This window comes from Bubalus bubalis, chromosome 12, assembly GCF_019923935.1.
Source record: "Bubalus bubalis isolate 160015118507 breed Murrah chromosome 12, NDDB_SH_1, whole genome shotgun sequence".
Lineage (NCBI taxonomy): Eukaryota > Metazoa > Chordata > Mammalia > Artiodactyla > Bovidae > Bubalus > Bubalus bubalis.
In genome coordinates, this window is record NC_059168.1 from 2,549,048 (window position 1) to 2,561,412 (window position 12,365).

At 47.8% G+C, this 12,365-nt stretch overlaps 1 protein-coding gene across 1 annotated transcript in view; it reads left to right on the forward strand.

Moving 5' to 3' along the window:
• Positions 1-2,726: 2,726 nt before the first annotated feature.
• Positions 2,727-12,365, forward strand: part of FER1L5 (fer-1 like family member 5) — a 47,245-nt gene continuing 37,606 nt past the window's right edge. Inside the window, exons 1-8 of the mRNA XM_045162410.1 lie at positions 2,727-2,931; positions 3,982-4,034; positions 4,616-4,707; positions 5,405-5,513; positions 7,877-7,931; positions 8,345-8,454; positions 9,755-9,883; positions 11,624-11,686. Of these exons, the coding sequence (XP_045018345.1) occupies positions 2,847-2,931; positions 3,982-4,034; positions 4,616-4,707; positions 5,405-5,513; positions 7,877-7,931; positions 8,345-8,454; positions 9,755-9,883; positions 11,624-11,686 (696 nt within the window). The 5' untranslated portion in view covers positions 2,727-2,846. The remainder of the gene's footprint in view (positions 2,932-3,981; positions 4,035-4,615; positions 4,708-5,404; positions 5,514-7,876; positions 7,932-8,344; positions 8,455-9,754; positions 9,884-11,623; positions 11,687-12,365) is intronic.

A 12,365-nucleotide genomic window follows, 5' to 3' on the forward strand; every position in this document is an offset into this window, starting at 1 on the left:
TGAGTCAGTTCTTCACATCAGGTGGCCAAAGTATTGGATTATCATCTTCAGCATCCGTCCTTCCAATGAATATTCAGGACTGATTTCCTTTAGGATGGACTGGTTGGACCTCCTTGCTGTCCAAGGGACTCTCAAGAGTCTTCTCCAACACCACAGTTCAAAAGCATCAATTCTTCAGTGCTCAGCTTTCTTTATAGTCCAACTTTCACATCCATACACGATTACTGGAAAAACCACAGCTTTGACTAGACAGACCTTTGTTGGCAAAGTAATGTCTCTGCTTTTTAATATGCTGTCTAGGTTGGTCATAACTTTTCTTCCAGGGAGGAAGCATCTTTTAATTTCATGGCTACAGTCATTGTGATCTGCAATGATTTTGGAGCCTAAAAAAATAAAGTCTGTCACTGTTTTCCCATCTATTGGCCATAAAGTGATGGGACCAGACGCCATGATCTTAGTTTTCTGAATGTTGGGTTTTAAGCCAACTTTTTCACTCTCCACTTTCACTTTCATCAAGAGGCTTTTGAGTTCCTCTTCACTTTCTGCCATAAGGGTGGTGTCATCTGCATATCTGAGGTTATTGATATTTCTCCCGGCAATTTTGATTCCAGCTTGTGCTTCTTCATCCAGTCCAGCGTTTCTCATGGTGTACTCTGCATATAAGTTAAATATGCAGATAAACAACGGTGCCTGCCTGGCAAGTCAGTTGTTTCTGACTCTTTGTGACCCCATGGACTGTATGTTAGCCCGCTAGGCTCCTCTGTTTATGGAATTCTCCAGGCAGGAATACTGGAGTGGGTTGCCATGCCCTCCTCCAGGGTAGATAAAGTCTAAAAGTGATGAGTTGGAAAGTTTGGGAAAGAGAAGCTGGGAGATGGGAAAGGAGTGAAAGATGATGTAAAAGAACTGACTTGGTAGATAATCTCTTAAAGTGAAAGATTCAAGAGATGTTATTTCAATATACCAGAGATAGAGAGGTTAATATTATTAGGATGACAGGAAAAGGGCAGGCTTTGGTTCGTCTTTCACCACCCTTAATTCTCTTGCCCTGGCACTTACTTTGCTCCAGCATTCTGCTGTTTTTTTCTCTTTATGTCTGATCAGCGCAGTGTATGAACTGATATGTTTTCTCTGCCCCTTCTTCCTTCCTCAGCACACCAAGTTAATCTTTTTTTTTTATTCTTTGCCAATCGGGGAGGTGATAAATAGTATCTTATTGTATTTCTTTGCTTATTAATGAGCTTGAACTTTTTTTAACATATTTTTCTTGTTTGGGGGACTTCTGTGTCCAATTTGGCAAAATGACAAATAGTATCTCATTGCATTTCTCTAATTAGTAAATAGGGTGAATTTGTTTTTGCATCTTTTTTTTTTTTAATCTGTTTGGGCAATCCTCTAATCTAAACTTTGCCCATTTCACTCTGAAGTATTCATCTTTTTCTTATTGAATTATAAGAACTGTTGCAGATGTTCCCTACCTTGATATTTGTCTTTTTTCTATACAAGAATCTTAAATTCTATGTGATCAAATCTATCAACCTCTTCCTTTACCGGGTTTGCTTTTGTGTCATGATTAGTTTGGAAAATCTTTCACAAAGCAACAAGCATTGTGTCATTGTTAGATTTCAAGAAAAACTGTCAGGAAGACTAAAAGCAATCCTAGCACCATAATCACACATCCAGTTTGTTTTTTTTTAATTGTTGTTGTTCTTTGAATGCTATGCATGTTTTAGAATGCGTAGTAAGCTTAGTGCTAAATTGTTTCATCAATTAATACACATTTTTAAACCATTCATTAATTTTTATGCTAATGGGACTTCCCTGGGGGTCCAGTGGCTAAGACTCCCCACTCCCAATGCAAGGGGTGCAGGTTCCATCCCCGATCAGGAAACTAAGATCCCACATACCCTGTGGCCAAAAAACCGAAACATAAAATAAATTCAATGAAGACTTTAAAAATGGTTCACATCAAAAAACAAACAAAAAAAGTCAGTAAGTTCGCATGCTGCAACTAAGACCCGGCACAGCCAAATAAATAAATTGACAAAAATTTTTTTTTCATGCTAACTATTGGACATAATTAGATGTAGGTTATATAATGATCAATCCTAAAGTAGAAAAAGCTTAGGGACAACAAGAGCAATGACCTGCTCCATTCTCATTCTGAGAGGCCTTGAGAGCAAGCAAGATACCACAACAAGATTATATTGTCAGTGAGATTTTTCTTTAGAGAGTTTTCTTTAACCTTACAAACCCAGCTGGCTGGCATAGGAATTTGTTAATGAGTAAGATAGTTTGGTTAAAGAAAGACTCACTATCTAAACCCATGTCCTCTTTAGAAAAAGGGAGGCCTCGATGTTTGCTTCCACATTAGGAAGGACTTCTGAAACACCACTGAAATCATCTTTGAGTTACCTATTCCTTTTCTCAACTCACTTTCCTTCTCTATTTTCTTATGGAAACAGTGTGACTTTGGCAATGATTCAGTCCAGATATCTTGCTTGTATAAAGAGAACGTATTCCCCTTTTTCCTGATCTTGAAATTAGAAGAACAGTAAGAACGAGAGAGAAAAGAAAATGGGAAGGGGAAATGAAACTTAGTCAAGTTGTTTTGTTTCTACAGCCCTGGTCACCTGAAGCCACTGGCCTCATCATGCCCTGACTTCTTCGTCTTTCCATTTTCTTCATTCCTCTCCAGAATCAAGAACCACCGGCCTTTGTGACATCACCTCTGTTGCTAAGCAACAGACCTTACTCACTCTATAAGCCCTAGGAGAAGCCCCGGACCAAGGTGCTCCTTGCAGGAAGTTTTGCCTGAGAAGGACATTGAGAAGTAGGTGGGGAAGATGCTGCGGCTTATCATGCAGTCGGCCAAGATTAGCCCACCCCTAAGCCCCCCACCCAGACCCTGCGTGTCCGTGTACTTCAGAGGTAAGAGCCAGGACCCCCAAGAGGCAACGTGTCCAGTGCAAACTAGACCCATTGGTGCCCTACTATGTAAAAGATGCCATGTGACCAAAAGGCGAGATAGACATCATCCGGGTCTTTCAAATTTATCATCCTTATTGCTACGATTTCTCTTAGTATGACTTCTCTGCCTTCATTTTTTCCAGTGAATGGCTACATGTCCAACTCTTTGCAACCCCATTAACTGTAGGCTACCAAGCTCTTCTGTCCATGGAATTCTCCAGGCACGAATACTGAAGTGGGTTACCATGCCCTCACACACATATTTGTTTCTTGGGAAGAATCTCAGATTTACCAATTTAGGGGTTCTTTGCAGGGCTATGGACTGACTGTTCTTTGTTAAAGATGTTTCTGGAGAAGACAAATTGTAGTGGATAAAGACCTTTCAACCCATTAGAGATGTTTTAGGATGTCTCAGGGTATGCTGGCTTTACCGTTGGTTGTTACTCAACGGTAACAACAGAACCCTTAAATCCCGGTGTCTTAACACAGCAGAAGTTCACCTCTTGCTTACAACCAAGTCTAACGTTGATGGTACAGATCAGGCAGCAATCCTGAATGACTCCTCCAAACAGTAGATTGGGGACTAGCTGCTTGTTGCTGGTGGCTGCAGAGTCACCAGGCATCGCTCTGCCCGCAGACAGTGGACATGGGAGTGGGGAGGGGAATGGACACTCTCGTGGGAAGCTTCAGGAGCCAATCCAGGCAGCAGTTAAGTATCGCTCCCACACTCCATTGGCCAGAACGAGTTACCCCGCCCCACCCTGGTGCGAGATGACTGGGAACTGTGTACCCAGGAGGAAAATGAACACATAAATCTGTCACATGGGGGTGATGTCACTCTTAACAAAATGTGAGAAATTTAGAAAACTTCTAAGTTAGAATCAGTGCCACATCACATCTGCCAATGTAGACTGGATGTTTTCTTAGAGAGTCTGACCTCTCTTTGCTCACTCGAACCTAGACTTTGAAACATATCCTATCGCATATGCTGGCCCCTTGGTGTCTTTTCAGATGTCAAGAGGACAACTCGTGAGGTGGAGGGCAATCACCCCGTGTGGAATGAGGTAAAACACATCAGGGCAAGCCCAGATGAGACCATGACAAGCCCAGCATTCAGGCTGAGTCCAGACTGACTATGCTCAGAAGTCTAGGGAGGAGACAGGGGCCTCATCAGCCTTCCCATGGCTGGAGCATCTTGCCCTGTGAGCAGCCTCTGTGCTGAAAAGGCTGTGTGGGGTCTCAGGGCCACTGAAACCACAGCTGCTCAGAGCTCTTGGCCTTCCTCCCTCACCCTAGGGAGGGACTCAGCTTGTCCAACCAGCCATCCTGATGTTTCCAGAGACAGGGCTCCTGCAGGATCCCCTCTCATCTCCCATCCATCCTCGTCTCACCACCTGATTCCCAAGCCCCTTAACTACTAACAAGCCCCCAGTACTGCAGCTAAGCTCTAGGAGCTCAGGGAGGATGCCCAGCTCCTGGGTGAAGGTAACAAATGCCTCCTCTTAGGAAACTGGACTTGAGGGAGAGTCCTCAGTTCAAGAGAAACACAGCGCCAGACCTTCACCTGCATCTTTTCTCATTTCCTAGAAGGATGGGAAGGGGGAGGGGTAGAGGGAGGGTACTGACTTCTCCGTGACTCCCCCAGACGCTCATCTGGCACCTCTGGAACCACCCGCTGCAGAAGGACTCTTTCCTGCAAATCACCCTTCGAGACATGGGCTCAGTGAAGAAGGAAAGGTAAGGCTCCCCCAGAGAGAGGCAGGAGGAGCCTGATTCTCTGACCAAATCTACAGCAAATGCTGTGTCTCCAGTCTCTAACCCATAACTCACTCAGATGCAAAGACTAGAACCCACTCTAGACAGCTAATACCAAAAAAAAAAAAAAGGTATCAAGACTAGGATTATAGATAGACAGATCAAACAGAATTAGGAAAGTGGGGACTCAGGAGCTTTCTGTCTCTTTTGAAGACACAAGATATCAAACCTGTTTCTTTCTGCCCAACACTGGTTTCTTATCACAGCCCCATTCTAGTGCCCTACTGAGACTGAGCTATGGCATCCCAGGTCAAAATTCCTAGGACAGAGAATTTGATTGGCCCAGCTTTGGTCAGATGCCCACGTCCTGGTCCAATCAGCTGTTCCTTAGCACAGGTCCTGTTCCAGAGGAGCGTGGGAGCAGAGCTTCTGGAAAGGGGCTGAGCACAGCACGGCAGAGCCAGTAACTAGGGTGCCCCCTGGCAAGGAAGCCCCCAAGCCAGTTCCCAGAGAGTTGAGAGTCCTGCGCCCTCTTGTGGGTGCTCCGCATCACCGCATCCTTCCTTCTGTCTGGACAGCACAGCCTCAAGGAGGGAAAAGACATCCCGGGGTAAAGCTATGCCTGAGACTGAGAAGGACACCTGGCTCAGGATCTCACACCTGCTCCCTGTCTCCCCAGGTTCATTGGCATGGCCACAGTACTGCTCAAGCCCTTGGTGAAAAAGCCAAGAAAGATCCTTTTTGTGAATGACCTAACCCTGCTCAACCATTCCATGATGCCCACAGAGGTGGGTCGGGCCCCAGGGAGGGTGGCTGAAGGAGTGGGGGCAGCTGATGAAGCTGGGTCATGCACTGCAGCAGTGTCTCAGTGTCCCCCCAACCCAGAGAACATTTTCTACCCTGGGGGACCCCATCACACTTGTCATCATCTCCCCAAGTTCCATGACACTCTCCATGTACCGACTCACCCCTCTACCCTTCATCCACCCATTGAGATCAGTATTCAGCCAGTTGTCTGCAGGTCAGCAACTGTGCTAGGTCTGGGATACAAACTTGAACGAAGCCCACATCTGTTGTCACTCACATGGCAAGCGCTCCAGCACATGTGTACTGGGGTCTGTAAAGCTACTTCACTGAGGTCAGGAGGGAAGGAATGATTTCACTTGATAGAACATGAAAGGCTTTACAGAGGAGGTGATGAAGACCAACCAGATGAGAATAAGCAAAGGCGATTTATTCAGAGCTTGCTATTAATATATAACAAGGGGCTTCCCTGGTGGCTCAGTGGTAAAGAATCTGCCTACAATGGAGGAGACACGGATTCGATCCCTGGGTCAGGAAGATCCCCTAGAGAAAGAAATGGCAATCCGCTCCAGTATTCTTGCCTGGGAAATCCCATGGACAGAGGAGCCTGGTGGGCTACAGTCCATAGGGTCGCAAAAGAGTCGGACGTCTTTGCGGCTAAACAACAACAGCAGATATAACAAGGGAGTCAGCACTTGGATTTGACAGAGACACAAAGGCAGGCAGAGGAGTGAGAAAACTCAATGGTAGAAAAAAGGGAAGACTTCAGGTATGTCCTGATGGGAGGCTGTTGATGTGAGGGGAGCTGTAAGTGGACCAACTAGAAGCTGAGCACCCTATGTGATTGCTTAGGGGTATATATTTGGCTTTCTCCCGTTGGCCCTGAGCTAAAAGTGGGAACAAAATTAAGGGATTCGTCGGTTATTAATCAAGTCCTGGCTGTTTGTCGCTAGAGCTGGTGGTCTGACTTTCTGTAGGTCCGACTCACAGCAAACTGACTTCCTGGGCTGGTTACTGGAAGTATCAGGTTCGTGTCCTGAGCTGATTGCTACAGAGTGTAGGTCAGAGTTCCACTTTTATAGATGAAAAAAAATTTTTTATGTGGTTTTATTTATTTATTTTTGGCTGTTCTGGGTCTTGGTTGCTGTGCAGGCTTTTTTCTACTTTTTCTCAACTAGAGAGTAGCAAGGGCTACTAGTTGCAGCGTGAAGGCTGCTCATTGCCATGGCTTCTGTGGTTGCAGAGCACCAGCTCTAGGGCACTGGCATTTCAGTAGTTGCTGCTCCCGGGCTCTGGAGCACAGGCTCAATAGCTGTGGCGCACGGGCTTCATTGCTTCTCGGCATGTGGGATCTTCCTGGACCAGGGGTCAAACCTGTGTCTCCTGCATTGGCAGGAGGATTCTTAACCACTGGGCCGCCAGGGAAGCCCTATAGATGGTTTTTAAGGAGAGCCATGGTGGCTCAGATGGTAAAGAATCCGCCTGAAATTCAGGAGACAGAAGTTCAGTCCCTGGGTTGGGAAGATCCCCTGGAAGTGGGCATGGCAACCCACTCCAATATTCTTGCCTGGAAAATCCCCATGCACAGGTGAGCCTGGTGGGCTATAGTCCGTGTGGTCGCAAAGAGTCGGACATGATGGAGCGACTAAGCACAGCAGCACATGAGTTTGCCCAACAGATAGGAAAGAAAGACAGCCCCTGGCAGGAATATAAGGTGCTTGTGTGGAGGCTGGAGGGACAAAAGGCAGCCAGCGTGTTCAGGGGGGTGGGCTGCCTGCACTGGGGGAGGGGCGGAGAGGGCCTGAGTGTGGGAGAGCGGAGATTGGGCAGCGGCCAGGGGCCGGAAGGGAAGGGCCTTGCGGGATTTACGAGGATACGCTGTGACTTTACTCTGATAGCTTAGGGCCCTTAGGGTGTTCAGGGGTCAATTCTGACGATGGCTGAACAGTGAGGGCGCTTGGAGGCAGGAGGTCAATTGGGTGTTTGCTGGAGTTCCCACAGGCGTCATGAGATGCTGGGCTAGGAGTTTAGCATCAGTGGTTCCAGACTGGCCCCAAGTCACCTCTCTCTGCTCCCCACCCTGCGGCATTCTGTTCTGTCACCACCACTGCCGCACGCCTCCTCTGTTCTTCAGCCCCGTCTGCAGTGACCCATTGCTCTCTCCCCATCGGTTCATGACCTCCCTCCACCGCAGACTGCACAGTCCCCCCGGTGGGGCCCTGTGCCGTGGTCAGCATCGCTCCGCCCAGGATGGCTGGGTGTGCGTCCTGCCACGACGGGCCAGGTTGCAGCGCCGTAATCTTGCCGACGACTGCAGGGCCTTACAGCTCCTGCCTTTGCCTTGCAGTGCGCCGTCACCTTACAGGCAGCCCTTGTGACCTACAAGGATATCGAGAAGACCGGTATGTACTTCCACGGGGCTGAGCCCTGCCCTTCTCCAACCATAGCTGGATGGGCTCTTGGGGATCTTGGAGACCCAAGCCTTGAGGCCTATAGGATTGTGAGCTCTCCGGACACCTCCCCAGTATGTCTACTTGTCACCGTAGACATAAGACTCAGCCTCCAACGGGCTGCAGAAGGAGGCAAGGATGACCGTTCCCCAGAGCGTGCCCCGCCCATGTACAGTAGGCCAGGGGTACCGAGGGTAGGTGGGGACCATGGAGGGTTCTGGGAGGACATGCGCCCTTACCAGGGCCTCTTGGCTGTGATTTTAGTTAGCACTGGGGACACTGGGGACAGAACGATGAAAGGGGGGACATGCCCCCAAGTATCCTGCTCTCCCCCCATGAGAGCCCACCCTGGGCTGTTTCCCCAGGCGATGAAGACCTCCTGGCCATAACAGCTCAAGAGGCGGCCAAGCAGAAGCTGATGTTTCCCAGCGCCACAGTGCACAAGGCTCTGTCCCCAAAGCCTCAGCACTTCCAGGTGAGGCCCTTCACTGAGTCTCAGGAGAGCAGAAGAAGTACAGATCATAGATTCAACTGCAGAGAAGTTTAAATGTTCAGTGCCTACCAACACAGCATTGTAAAGCAACTATTCTCCAACAAACACTGAAAAAATAAAATAAATTAATACCATTATGGTAAAAAAAAAAAGCAAACCATAACCTGAATGATTATTTTTTTAATTTATTGAAACATGTTTTATGTACCAGAATATGGTGTTTCTTGGTAAATATTCTGTGCACACTTAAGAATAATTTGCATTTTGCCACTGTTGGATCAAATAGTCTATAAATGTCCATCAGATCAAGTTGATTGATTGTTGTTGTTCTTTAGTCTCTAAGTCATGTCCAATTCTTTTGCGACTCCATGGACTGTAGCCCACCAGCCTCCTCTGTCCATGGGATTCTCCAGGCAAGGATACTGGAGTGGGTTGCCATTTCCTTCTCCAGGGGATCTTCCCGACCCAGGGATGGAACCCAGTCTCCTGCCTTGGCTGGTGGGTTCTTTACCGCTGAGCCACTGGGGAAGCCAGTTGATTGATAGTGCTATTCAAATGTACTATACCATGATGATTTTCTGCCTACCTGTTGTATCAATGGAGAGAAGAGTTTTTGTTTCTTTCTCTTTATACTTCTATCAGTTTTTGCTTCATATATTGTGAAGATCTGTTGTCAGGGTATAAACAAAAATGTTTATAATCTTTATATGTCATCATTAACTGGTCCTTTTATCACAATGAAATAAACTTCCTTATCTCTGGTAAAAAATGAATAATTAAATAAAAATAAATAAAGTGTTCAGTTCTGTAAAAAGATCACAAGTATAAAAGACAATATACTGGACTTCCCTGGTGGTCTAGTGGCTGAGACTCCGCACTCCCAGTGCAGGGGCCCCAGGTTCAATCCCTGGTCGGGGAACTAGACCCACATGCTGCAACTAAGGATCCCACATGCCATGACTGAGACTTGGTGTGGTCAAATCAATATTTAAAACAAGCAAAACGGAACAACAGCAACTGAGAAATGTTCGACCCTATTCTGTAACAAGTCCCTCCCACTCAGTAAACCCTGTGTGCACCCAAAGTGAAAAGGCAAAGTGGAGGTGACAGTTCCCATAGGAAGAAACAGAGGGAACCAGAGCCTTCTCAGGGCTTTGGGGCCCCTTTCTATCGGCAGTAGATGCTTCTTACCAGAACATATTGTTCTTTCAGAGAAGAGTCCCCCTTGACAAATAGGAGCCTGGACCCCCAAAGTCAGTTTCCCCTGGTCTCTCCCCTGCAGGTCCGAGTGCAGGTGTTTGAAGCCCGGCAGCTGATGGGCAACGACATCAAGCCAGTGGTGAAGGTGGTCATCGGAGGCCACCAGCACCACTCACGGATCAAGATGGGGAACAACCCTTTCTTCAATGAGGTGGGTGGCCCATGCCCTTCAGAGCTGAATGGGGCACTTGGGTCATAGGGGCCGGCCGAGGGCTAGGCATTTCCTGCTGGTGGACGGCGAGCTTGCTCCCCGACTCTGCTGCTTTCATTTGTTTGTCCCACAAAACTGGGCACAGATGGTCAAACACCATGGAGAGCATAGCACGTGGACACATAGGTGATGACGATGGGGCAAGACTGCAGTGGACAGGGATGTGAGGGACAGAGATCTGGGGAGACAGGAATCTGGGGGGGCAGGGCCTGGGGGATAAAGATCTGGGAGGGCCGCTGATGCAACCAGAAAGTGCAGGCCCCATGTAGAAGTGATAGCAATCCGGCCCCATCATTTCACAGCAAATCGAAGGGGAAAAAGTGGAAGCAGTGACAGACTTTCTTTTCTTGGGCTCCAAAATCACTGTTGATGGTGACTACAGCCATGAAATTAAAAGACACTTGTTCCTTGGAAGAAGAGCTGTGACAAACCTAGACAAATTCAATGTCTCTGTATTAAAAAGCAGAGGCATCACTTTGCTGACAAAGGTTTGCATAGCTGAAAGCTATGGTTTTTCTAGTAGTCAGGTATGGATATGAGAGTTGGACCATAAAGAAAGCTGAGTGCTGAAGAATTGATGCTTTCAAACTATGGCGCTGGAGAAGACTCTCAAGAATCCTTTGGACTGCAAGAGGATCAAACCAGTCAATCCTAAAGGACATCAGTCCTGAATATTCATTGGAAGGACTGATGCTGAAGCTGAAGCTCCAATACTTTGGCCGCCTGATGCGAAGGACTGACTCATTAGAAAAGACTTCAATGCTAGGAAAGATTGAAAGCAGGAGGATGAGTTTGAGCAAGCTTTGGGAGTTGTTGAAGGACAGGGAAGCCTGGCGTGCTGCTGTCCATGGGGTCACAAAGAGCCGGACACGACTGAGCGACTGAACAACAACAATGCTGACTTTGCCGCCGCTGGGGCCTCCCATCCTGGCATCATGACGGGTGCAATAAGAACTCCATAAATAGGCACTGAATTAATTTGTGACTAGACCACCAAAGAAAAAAAGAGAAGCACAGTGGGGGCAGGGAACAGAGGGTGGAGAGGACTCAGAAAAGTCTCCTGAAACCTTGAAGGAAGAGTCTACCAAGGAAAGAGGGACAAGATGGAGAAAGATAATTCAGGAAAAAGGAATTGTGTTCTCAGAGACCTGGAAGGAAGAAACAGTAGGGCTGGTTGGCAAAACTAGACATGGGTGGAGCTGGGACGGGGGGGTGGCCGTAGGTAAGCCTGCAAAATGTGCTGGGGCCTCATCTTGGATGGGACTTGAGAGCCATGGAGGGACTCAAGTAGGAGAGTGACAGGGCCAGGCCTGCTCTGGGGGGAGGAGGTTCTGGCTGCACCAGGGAGTGGGGGTGTGGTGGACAGAAAGGGCCATCTAGAAAGAGGAGGACATTTTCATCACCGTCCCAGGGCAGTTTGATGGGCTCTGAGCTGTTCCCAGGCCCTCCAGGGATCCCCTACACCACCCTTTTCTGGATAAAACATCCTTTAGGACCTGGTGGGCCTCTGCTTCTGCAAGTGGAGCACGCTGGTGGTAAGGAGCTGAAGGTCACCGGAATGGGCAAACGAAGGCAGAAGTCTCTTAGTTGGAGGCTTCAGGCTTGCTCAGTCCCTGGGGGACGTGAAGGAGACATGTTTCCTACTCCCACCCCCACCCCCTTCCATTCTCTCTACTTCAGATCTTCTTTCAGAATTTTTATGAGGCTCCTATGAAGTTCTTCGATGAGATTATCTTAATCCAGGTGAGGAGCCAGGCAAGACGGGTTCACTTTTCTTGTCCCATCTCAATTCTGAAAAGTTCTTCACTCCCCTCCAGCCCCATCTGTAGAGATAGAGTCACACAGGATGGTCTTTCTGACCCCAAGGCAGCATCTCTGCCACCTTCTTCACCCTAGCAGCCAGACGCCCGCCCGATCCATCCATCCATCCATCCATTTATTCGTTCATTCAATGAATGTTATGAAATGCCAACTGATAGGCCCTGAGCTTAGCTCCAAGGTGAACAAAGCAACCCTTTCCCATGTACCAGGATTTTCATGCCACCAAAGGACCCCTCAAACGTCCCTTCCAAATGAGACGTTCCATTCTCCGACCCCAGGGAGCCCAGTAACAATGAGGAACTTGTATTTATCAAATGCCTCCTATGTGTCCAGCACAGGGCTAGTGAGAGCAAGGCTTCTCCCTTGAAGAGTTCTTAGGAAACAGCCAAGACAGGATGCAGAGGAGAAAGCTGAGAGCAAGTTTGCTTTGTGGAGACCAAGGGAATTGACCTCTTGGATCAATTTCCTCATCCTGAAAGTGGGACTAAAAATCTGAGCTTCTCAGGGCTCCTCTGAGAATTAAATGAGAAACACTACTTGGAAGTGTCAGTCATTAGGAAGTTGAGTCAGTCCTGGAGAGCCCAGATGTACCCTGCCGATC